Source organism: Propithecus coquereli, unplaced genomic scaffold (genome assembly GCF_000956105.1).
Source record: "Propithecus coquereli isolate 6110/MARCELLA unplaced genomic scaffold, Pcoq_1.0 Scaffold333, whole genome shotgun sequence".
Classification (NCBI taxonomy): Eukaryota; Metazoa; Chordata; class Mammalia; order Primates; family Indriidae; genus Propithecus; species Propithecus coquereli.
This window is the reverse complement of record NW_012148986.1, coordinates 1,365,898-1,377,018: the sequence shown is the minus strand read 5'-3', so window position 1 is coordinate 1,377,018 and position 11,121 is coordinate 1,365,898. Positions and strand designations below refer to the sequence as shown.

The 11,121-nt window shown below is 35.5% G+C and overlaps 1 protein-coding gene across 1 annotated transcript in view; it reads left to right on the top strand.

Moving 5' to 3' along the window:
- TDRD3 (tudor domain containing 3) overlaps positions 1 to 11,121 on the top strand; it is a 92,829-nt gene that overhangs the window by 36,832 nt on the left and 44,876 nt on the right. Inside the window, exons 4-5 of the mRNA XM_012650554.1 lie at positions 3,176 to 3,332; positions 4,426 to 4,551. Coding sequence (XP_012506008.1) covers positions 3,176 to 3,332; positions 4,426 to 4,551 — 283 coding nt within the window. The remainder of the gene's footprint in view (positions 1 to 3,175; positions 3,333 to 4,425; positions 4,552 to 11,121) is intronic.

Below are 11,121 nucleotides of genomic sequence, written 5' to 3'. Positions count from 1 at the left end.
AAAAGTTCAAGGCAAGAAAGAAAGGGGGGAATTTTTCTGGATGTAGGTATATTTTATCACAGAAGAAAATCTTTTCTGAAATCTCTAGCAAGTTTTCATTTCTGTCTCATTGACTAGAACTAAGCCACATGCCTATTTCTACATCAATCACTGGTAAAGGGGAATGGGTTTCTAACTATGGGCCAGGCTATCTCTTCCTTGAAGAGCCCATCTCATTTTTTTTTTTTAAATTAAAAAAAAAGGGGGGTTTAAATAGCAATGGAGAGTGGATACAGTGAGCCAAAAAAGGTATGGTCCCTAACTCAAGAAGTTCATAAATTGAGAACACTTCTCTGGGGATGTCTTGGCAAAGAACACCAGAGAAGATTAGTAGATCGGGGGTGCTGTGAGGATTAAAAACGTGAAGGGAATGACATCACAAAGATAGTGGAGTAGAAAGCTCCAGGGATCCACCCCTCCACCGAAGCAACAATTGAGCTGGCAAGCATTGTCTGAAGCAACTATTTTAGAACTCTCAGGCCTAGTCAAATACTTGTAGCATCCACAGTAATGAATGATGAAAAAAGACGCAGGTCAATGGCTGATCACAAAGATGATGAAACAAAGACTTCAGTGGTCATACATCACAAAGAATATATTTCTTACAAAAAAAAAAAAGTTTTAGAAAAGTCACTAGACATACTGATGACTGTAGACTTTGTCAAGCAACAATAGCAATACTTGGGGAGGAGAAAGAATCTGATTTCCAGTTACCAAATTACAGTATTCAGAATGTCCAGTTCTCAACAAAAAATTGAAAAGCATACAAAGAAACAGGAAAGTTTGTCCCATTCACAGGAAACAAAGAAATCTATAGAAATCATCTGTGAAGAAGCCCAGCCATGGGACCTTTTAGACAGAGAATGTAAATTAACTATCTTGAATATGCTCAAAGGTCTGAAGAAAACCATTGACAAAGAACTAAAGGAAACTAGAAGAACACTGTATAAACAGTAGGAAATATCAGTAAAGAGAAATTATAAAAAGAAACCAAATAGATATTCTGGAGCTAAAAGGTACAGTGGGGGAAATTAAAAATTTCACTGGATGGGTTCAACAGCAGATTAGACTTCTAATCTGACGGAAGAAAGAATCAGCAAACTTGAAGATAGGGGAATTGAAATTACCCAGTCTGAATGGTAATAAGAGAAAAGAATGAAGAAAAATGAACAGAGCTTAAGGGACCTATGTGATACTATCAAAGGTACCAATATATGTATTATTGGGATTCCCAGTGGGAAAAGAGACAGAGAAAGGGGCAGAAAAAATATTTGAAAAAATAATGGTCCCAAATTCCCAACTTTGATGAAAGACATGAATCTGCAAACCCAAGAAACTCAGTGAACTCCAAGTAGGATAAACTCAAGATTCAGATCAAGACACATTTTATAAGCAAGTTGTTTCAAGAGAAATCTTGAAAGCATCAAGAGAAACGTGGCTTATCAAATGCAAGGGATCTTCAATAAGATTAACAGCCAGTTTCTTATGTGAAACTATGGAGGTCAGAAGGCAATGGAATGATATATTCAAAGTACTGAAGGAAATATACGGAAATATTCAAAAATATAAGGATATAGTCAAAGTACTGAAGGAAGTAAAACTCAACCAAGAATTCTGTGTCTGACAAAAATATGACCTCTTTTTAATTTGATTACCTCTGTGGACACTATTTCCAAATAAGGCCACATTCTGAGGTACTGGGGGGGGGTTAGCATTTGAACAAATCTTTTTGAGGTCATAAGGATGGTCCCTAATCCAATATGACTGGTCCCCTTATTAAAAGGGATAATTTGGACACAAAGATGGACACATATACAGAGGTAAGATGACTTGAAGACACCCAGGGAGAAGATGGCCTTGTGACTGGAGTGATGCATCTACATGACAAAGATTGCCAGCAAAAAAAGAGAAGCTAGAGAGTCAAGGAAGGATTCTACCCTAGAACCATCAGAGATAGCTTGACCTTGCTGATACCTGTGATTAGGCGTTTGGTTAACTGCAAATCGGGTCAATAGGAAAGGCAGAAGCAGGTTGCATATTAATGGATCATTTAAAATATTTTTGGTCAAGTTCTACATATGGGACAATATTCTAAATTACATATTTATTTGGAAGACAATTTGGAGAGGGAAAGGTTTGGGGAAGGTTTGATTATTTTTTATGTTAAGATTAGTTTTTGAATAAGAAAGGTAAATAATAATTTTGATATCCAGCTATTTTTTCATTTACTTTAGCATATCTATTGCAAGGATGGTAAGTAGATTTTCTCTCAACTCTGATCTGTTGGTAGTAGCTACTGCGTTAAGAAGGATTCTGTGACACAGCTTTTGGAAAAAAGTACTGTGCTTTTAACAGTGTCTGCATGGACATCAGAATGGGTGTCTGCAACTTGCATGCCATGCGTAGGCTAATTTAAAGCATTTATCCATGTTAACTCTTAGAGATACAAAAGTTAAAGTTATGTTTTCCTTGGCTGGCTTTGGTTCAAGAAATTTCTTTATGGGATATGTTTATACTAATTAAGTGGTTTGTGAATTTACTCAAGTCTAGATTTTTCAAGATTTGGATTCTGGCACGTTTAAAGTAGACTGTCCTATTTGGAGTATAGCTGCCAAAGTTTCATAGATAGTATTGCTAATGAATATAGAGTAGAATACTGAAGCAATGGAGAGTGAAAACACCCCAGAACTCTACTGAGTGGTACCATTTTGTTAGCTTCAATTTATACTTTGCATATTTGGAGAGGTGCTATATAAATTACATTTCCTTTCTAGGATGGAGAAATATCAAAATTTTTCCATTTTTTACCATGAAAAATTTTCATTAGGTAGTTTTCACTGTTGATACTATTTTCAAAGGCCTTACTCTAACATATCATAAAATTTTCTTTTTCGTTTTGCATTTGCAATGATACTTGTGAAGTCAGAGAGTTCTCAAGGCATATAACCCCACGTATACAGATTCTTCTTTGACTATTGGTGTGAAAAAAACAGCAAGTGAATGTTGTGTTAGTACGATATTTTCTTTCCATGAGTTTGAGATGTAATTTTTAGTTAAAAGACAGTGAATAGTTAAAAACTTATACCTTGCTTTATTTATGGGCTATCAGCATAGGTTTTCTCTCTGTTCCTTACAGGTTGATGAGAAGGCTCTGAAGCACATAACAGAAATGGGCTTCAGTAAGGAAGCATCGAGGCAAGCTCTTATGGATAATGGCAACAACTTAGAAGCAGCATTAAATGTACTTCTTAACAGCAATAAACAGAAACCTGTTATGGGTCCACCTCTGAGAGGTATAATTTATTAAACAATGTGTCAAATAATATTGTTTGCTTTTCAGAGGGACATACGTTATTTACAGAGGCTGGATTTTATTGCTGTGAGCGCTATAAGTTTATTTAACATATTGTGATAAATAGAAGGAATGCCAGTTTGGAAACTGTAGAGACATTTGCAGATTATTCTCAGTTCCATTGTCTTCATCTTTGTATAAACTGGGTCTAATAATGCCCTATTTAATAGGGTTATCATGAGGAATAGAGAAAATATGATGTAAAGTAACTAGTTCTGATAATTATTTCTAGAATTGTCCCACTTACATAAATGACTTGTAAACTTTTTAAAATTAATGAGAATGTAACTTTTACTTGGTGTTCTTCTTCTTCCTCTTCTTTTTTTTTTTTTTTTTTTTTAAGAGATGGGGTCTATTTTGTAGAGATGTTACCAAAGCTTGTCTTGAACTCCTCGGCTCAAGCAGTCCTCCTGCCTCAGCCTCTTGAGTAGCTGGGACTACAGGCATGCACCACTGCATCTGGCTCATGGTTTTTCTTTAATCATTGAATGGTCAAATGTGTTATGTGATTTTTCAAGTCCTAGTCCCATATTCTTTATAAAAAAATCTGTGATTAAACAAAAATTTTATAAAAATGATTTTTTCCTTAAAAGATAGTTTATATGAACAAATCCAAATTTCTGAATAGATCATTTAGAGGATTTAAGGAACTATTTAATATAATCATTCAAAAACTTCTGCTGGGTGCGGTGGCACATCCCTATAGTACCAGCTACTTGGGAGGAGACTGAGGTGGGAGGATCACTTGAGACCAAGAATTAAAGGCTGCAGTGCACAGTGATTGTGCCTGCGAATAGCCACTGCACTCCACCCTGGGTGACAGCAAAAACCTCGTCTCTTTAAAAAGTAAAACAAAACAAAACTATTTTGTTATAAAAGGTATAGACCATATAGAAAAATATGAAAAGAAATGAAAAACAAAATCCTACTTAAAATGTTAAAATGATTGCTGATTATATTTTAGTGTATTTATTTCCTCCTTTTGTTTTTGCATATACAATATTTATATATATTTCTTGCTTTTAAATCTTAAGGTAGAGGAAAAGGCAGGGGGCGAGTAAGATCTGAAGATGAAGAGGACCTGGGCAATGCAAGGCCATCAGCACCAAGCACATTATTTGATTTCTTGGAATCTAAAATGGGAAATTTGAGTGTGGAAGGTAGGCTAAACTTAAAGTAGATTTCTTTTTTCTTTTTCTTTCTTTTTTCATAGATTTCTTTTTAAAAGACAAAACTTTATTTGGAATTGTACAAAAAAGTTTAATAAAGCAATTGATAATATGAACCTATATTCTGGGTGTCTGTTTATCAATTTATTTATTTTATTTTTATTTTTTTGAGACAGAGTCTCTCTCTGTTGCCCTGGCTAGAGTGCCGTGGCATCAGCCTAACTCACAGCAACCTCAAACTCTTGGGCTCAAATGATTCTCCTGCCTTAGCCTCCTGAGTAGCTGGGACCACAGGCACGTGCCACCATGCCTGGCTAATTTTTTTCTATTTGTAGTAGAGATGGGGTCTCACTCTTGCTGAGGCTGGTCTCAAGTCCTGAGCTCAAGCAATTGTCCTGCCTCGGGCCTCCCAGAGTACTAGGATTACAAGTGTGAGCCACCGCTCCCAGCCTATAAATTTATTAAATTATAAATTTCCTGTTTGACAAAAGCACAGAAGAAAATTTTATTATTCTGAAAACGTAAATGGCAGCTTATTTTGCCCTCTGTGTGATGATTAATATCACCAAACTATTTTTCCAAACTTTACTTCTATCTAGATGACAGATTTAGCTACATAAATGGATTGTTTTGGAAAATTTATTATTATATAATCTTATATAACTTATTTTGATTGTGACATTGGTCTGTCTCTTCATTCTCCACATATTACATCTTATATAAAAATGTTCATACAGTGAGTGAATATGCTTTCACAATGTGATATATTTTTTAATATATACTTTAGTGACTAACAAATATTGACAAGAGAAATAAGTATATTAAATATGTAGCTTTTTCTAAGCATGTAGTATGGTGAATATTTTTTTAAATAGTAAATTTTTAAAATATGATCTAGAAGGTTAAGGAAATATACTTTCAAATTCAGCTTTCTCTTTCAGATGTATTTTGAACCCAACCAAATAAGCTCAGAGGTAAAATGCTTTAATAACAAATTAGAAATGTCCAGATTTCACGAAAATGGAAACCCATTTGCTAAATTATATAGAAAAGGGAATGTATCATTTGAGAAAACAAATGTTTGCTGTAGACTAGGTTTGTAAGCATGATGTATTAGTTTTCTGTTGCTGAGTAACAAAGTACTATAAAGTTAGTGGTTGAAAACAATGCAAATTTATTATCTCATAGTTGGGGCCTCTGCCTAAAATCTCACATTGCTGTTATCAAGATTTCTGTTGGGGCTGTGATCTTGCCTGAGGATTGAGGTCCTTTTACAGGCCTACTGGTTGTTAGCAGAATTCAGTTAATTACTTGTGGATGTAGGACTGAAATTCTATTTTTTGCTTGATGTTGGTGAGGGGACTGCTTTCAGTTCCTAGAAGCTGCCCTCAGGTGGTTGCCATATGGCCCACTCCATAGGCCATTTACCACATGTTGTTTGCTTCTGCAAGGCCAGCAGGAGAATCTCTGCTATTGCTTCAAATCTAACTTCTTCCTGACTCATGCTTATTAGTATTTTTGTGCCAACCTTCCTTTGTACAGTCTTAGAGCTCCTTTGATTTCTTTCATCCTCCTGTCCCCTACATTTGCTTTTGACTCCTATCATGTCTCCTAAATCATAATGAGTTTAAGACAGAAAATAGGAACTCATTTATGACCTCTGGGCCTGTCATGTGTCAGTTCTCACAGAATGAAGTGGTATTAGCATTCCACTTGGAAAAAGGTATCAAATTTAGTTAAGATACATGAAATGAAACTGCACTCAAAATCTATCAGTGTTGGAGAGATTTACTTCTGAGGGTACAGAAATTTGTGAACACATCTGTTAATACAGGATATTGTTTTAGTAGAATGTGTTCTGTTTATATTACTGTTATTAATATGACAGTCAGGTAGAATGTGAGAAAAATATGAAAATTATAATAGTATTCTAGACCTTTAATTTTTACAAGGAATATAGCCCGTGATTTTTATAAATTTCCAAAGTCAAGAAGTTGGAAATATTTGTACAGGCTCTTAACTTTTATCCAAATTCACAGGTGCTTGTGATAATGCTAACACCAGAAATTATCCACTGCCCCCATTTCCACTTATTAATACATTAGAGTTTCTGACACACTTGATGATCACTGTTCTCAAGGAAGCAATATTTTTATTCTTTCCCAAACATCCTGTATGAGGAGGTCACCTAATCAACACAGGATATGGGCAGAAGGCGTCGCAGAGGAGATGGCATTTAGCCAATCCAAGGAGCAGTACTGGGGGAGGGACTGTCCAAGTAGAGGGAGCTCTGTGCTTACAGGCTTGGAGGCATCAGAACACCAGTTCCCTGTGCCTGGGAGGGTGTGGTAGAAGCAGGGGTAGGGAGAGGGAGAGAGAGACGAAATTGGTAGGCTGGAGGCAGATCATAAGGATTTTGTCCTGAGGAGTTTTGATTTTTATCTGGATGTGATGCAAAGCCATGAAAGCGTTTTTGACGTGAGAGCAATAAAGTTTATGTTGGTGTTTTAAGAAAATAATTTCTGAGTGCAAAGTAGAAAATGGGGTAAAATGGGATTGAGATTGAAGTCAGACCACAATTGTATGCATTGTGAGTGATTATTCATTCTATAAATGAAGTATTTTATTTAGTGTTTGTTTGTAATAGATATGTGTTAAGTGGTAGGTATACAAAGTGTAGTAAAATACCTCATTCAAAAAATTCAGAGAAATAGATTGATTTTGTAGCTGTTGCCCCAAAGAAGCTTACTAGTTTATGAGGCAGAGCAAACCACAAACTAAAGGGACATAGGAATGCTTATGAAAAAGAATTTCATCATTTACTTAGTATAAACCAAAACAATACTGAACAAAATATAAGGGCTTAGCAGAAGTTTTGAATATTGTAATCAGATATGATCTGGCGTATTTGTAACCAATGGTAATATTTAGTCCTTTATTTCAAAGTTTTATTGCCAAAATAAGACCAACTAGTTGTATTGAATGGCTAGGGAATACTTTTTTTTTTTTTTTTTGAGACAGAGTCTTACTGTGTTGCCCAGGCTAGAGTGCCGTGGCGTCAGCCTAGCTCACAGCAACCTCAAACTCCTGGGCTCAAGCGATCCTCCTGCCTCAGCCTCCCGAGTAGCTGGGACTACAGGCATGCGCCACCATGCCCGGCTAATTTTTTCTATATATTTTTAGTTGTCCAATTAATTTCTTTCTATTTTTAGTAGAGACGGGGTCTCGCTCTTGCTCAGGCTGATTTCGAACTCCTGAGCTCAAACAATCCGCCCGCCTGGGCCTCCCAGAGAGCTAGGATTACAGGCGTGAGCCACCGCGCCCGGCTGGGAATACTTTAATGAGGTAGACTTGAGAACACTTCTTGATTTGCTGTTTCATTGTTTTATATGTTTGCCTAATCAGGAGCTGATTCCTTCAGTGGCAGCTTTTCTGACCCTAAACTTTCTTCGATGATGCAGAAGGGATAGATAATAACACATAAATACAAATAGCTGGACAATAAATTAATAAGTATACAGATGGAAGATTTTTATGCTTGTAAATGTTTCTTATATTCTCTTGGTTTTGCTTTATGGGTTCAATGAAGGTAACAGGACTGATGGGAAAACTTGGTGTGTGGTTGCCCTCAGGTAGCTTTTGCAGATACCATCCTGTTAATTTTTCTCTTGTTAACCAACTCACACTACAAAGTACTGGTATTCTTAGGTAAGCTGGGGTTCATGGTAAAATAAATAAATAAATAAAACAGTTGAGGCAAGTCACTGAATTGTTTTTTCAGCTCATTTTAAGATTTCATGTTTTTTTTTAATTGGAATTAAAGTCCAGAATAAACTTTTACTTTTATAAAATTGAATCTCCACTTTGGTCTTTCCTCAGAATTTGGCCATTGTTCCATAAATCTTATGTTCTAAAGTTAACTCTTCATTGATAGGAGAAAATGTTGGACATTTTTCTAAGGAAAATCTAGAAAGCTTTTCAGGATAGAGTCTCCATAATGTTTAATGGTTAAATGCCTATGGACAGCTAATGAAGAGAGTTATGATCTTATAATTTTATTTATGTTCATATCAGCATCATTATTTGGATCTGTTACATACCCAAATTTATATAAAGGAGTAATTGTGTCCAGGGGCTATAATCCCAGCACTTTGCAAGGCAGAGGTAGGAGGATTGCTTGAGGCCAGGAGTTTGAGACCAGCCTGGGCAACATAGCAAGATCCCATCTCTATAAAAAAATAAAAACAATTAGCTGGGCATGGCAGCGTGTGCTTGTGGTTCTAGCAACATGGAAGGCTGAGGCAGAAGGATTGCTTGAGCCCAGGAGTTTGAGGTTGCAGTGAGCTGTGATTGTGCCATTGCATTCCAGCCTGGACAATAGAACGAGACCCCATCTCTAAAGGAAAAAAAAAGTAATTGTGATTCAGTTATGTGTATATTTACAATTTTAGAAAATTTTATTTCTAATGTAGTTCAATAGTCAAACCTTTCCTCTAGGTTTTGTATCAGCATAAGCTGTCTGAAGATTTTGTTTAGTTTTAGTACCACTAGAGGTCAAAATGTAGCTGAGTAAGTCTTGGCTTGTTATGGACTCATTATGTCATATCAGATTCTATGTACAGTAATTTGTCATGCATGTTTTTTAAAAAATACATCCCTTAAGGATGAGATTCTTTTTGAAAAATTTAATGCATGCTAGTAACACACTTACTTTTCTATCACATTATGTAATTTTCTCTAAAAGAGCAAAAGGTGCTGTCATTTCTTCTTATTTTTTAAAATTCCATTAGAAATAATTGCTCATCACATCTACTTTTCTTATAAATTTTCTCTTAGCATTAACTTTCTGATGTTATGTACTTAAATTGGAATCAAACATAATTCTAGTTGACATTTTTATTAATATTCTGGAAAAAAATGAGGTTGGGTTACATTGTTTTTTGTTACCGAAAGAAGGGGACGGGGTGCTGGAGTAGGTAAATACAACTGATTCTACCACTGAACTCACAACTCTGGTATTTACTAGTTGTATGTCTTTGGGCAAGCTACATAACTGTTAAACCTTAATTTCTTCATCAGGAAATGGGGAAATAATAACAGCACCTATTATAGGGGCTGTCATAGGGGTTATCATAGGGGTTTGGGGAAGATCAAATTAGATAATGCATATAATAAAGTGCTAAGCACAGTGTTTGGCAAATAGGTCTCCATATATATAGCAGTTCATGCCATCATCATCATCATGATAAGCAATAGCAGAGGCAACAATATTCTCCACTCATCATCTATCGTCTCCACTCCCTCTGCTCTTCTTCACTTAGAACCTTTCACTATTCTTTGCAGAATTTTATCATCTCATCCTCCATGTTGCGGTTGGTGACCTTTCAAAACACAAATTTTATCCTACCACCCACTTACTTAAAATGCTCCATTGACTCTTCTCATTGCTGGAATAATATTCAGACTATACTGCATATACTGTTTTTATGGTGTTTCATTACTCTATTTTCTTTGGATTTTGTGAGAATTAGTATTTATCTTGGTTAACAGGACTACATAATTTTAAGTGCATGTAATATTCAGATATAAATAATATATTTAGACGTTAGCAAATATAAAGATAATATTCATGGTCGATAGGTAGTTCACACCAAGTTGCAGGTCTCTGTTAGTTGGTAGGAGGTATCTTTTTGTTTTATTTTCTTATAATCAAATTTCAAGTCACTGTACATAGTTTGGCTTATAGACATACAGCTAGAATTTTGAAGACTGGAGAATAAGGACCACACGAAGGAAATGTGATATAATGGTAATAGCCTAATTGGAAAGGCAAAGGAAACTAGGTCAAGAAGAGTGAGAGAATATGCATGTGTTAGGCTATATGTTCTTGTGAAGGCTTTCCTCAAGAAAAGGATCACCCATATATTGGCTATTGTGTATGTTTACATCTAATTGTATCAAACTGCATTACTCTGCATTGATTGAAATCAGTGGTAGAATGCCTATTTGGAATAAATGCTTGCTATGTGAATAAAGTCATGAGCTGTCAGCTCAGCAGAAGACAGAAGGCATGGGTAGCTATCTACTTACTACCTGTCACTTTCTGTCTATTGCTACCCATTCCTATGACCTTCCTGGCCCTTGACTTTTTCTTCTTATAAAGCCGATTCCTTTCTACTATTCAATTCTTTTTTTTTTAAGCACAGATTTACCCCCAAATTTCTAGATGGTACTTTAAGGTTAACTTGAATTAATTATTTTCAATTCTGTTTGTGGACAACTTGTTACCCTTAATAGTGAAGAGTCTATGACAATAAGTGCCACTTATTGTCAGGTTCATGAACAAGTACACATTAAGTATTGAAATTAAGTGTTTAGAAACTCCTTTAGCAATTTGACACAATCTCAACATTTGTTAATGCATTTTACAAGAGCTGATTGGAAATTAAAACAAGAACCAACAGCTACAATAAAAACTGTGGTCTTTCACTACAGTTAAGTTTGAAATGGTCTGGTTTGTGTTGTTATGACATTGTGCTTCCCTGTATTTTTCAAGCATTC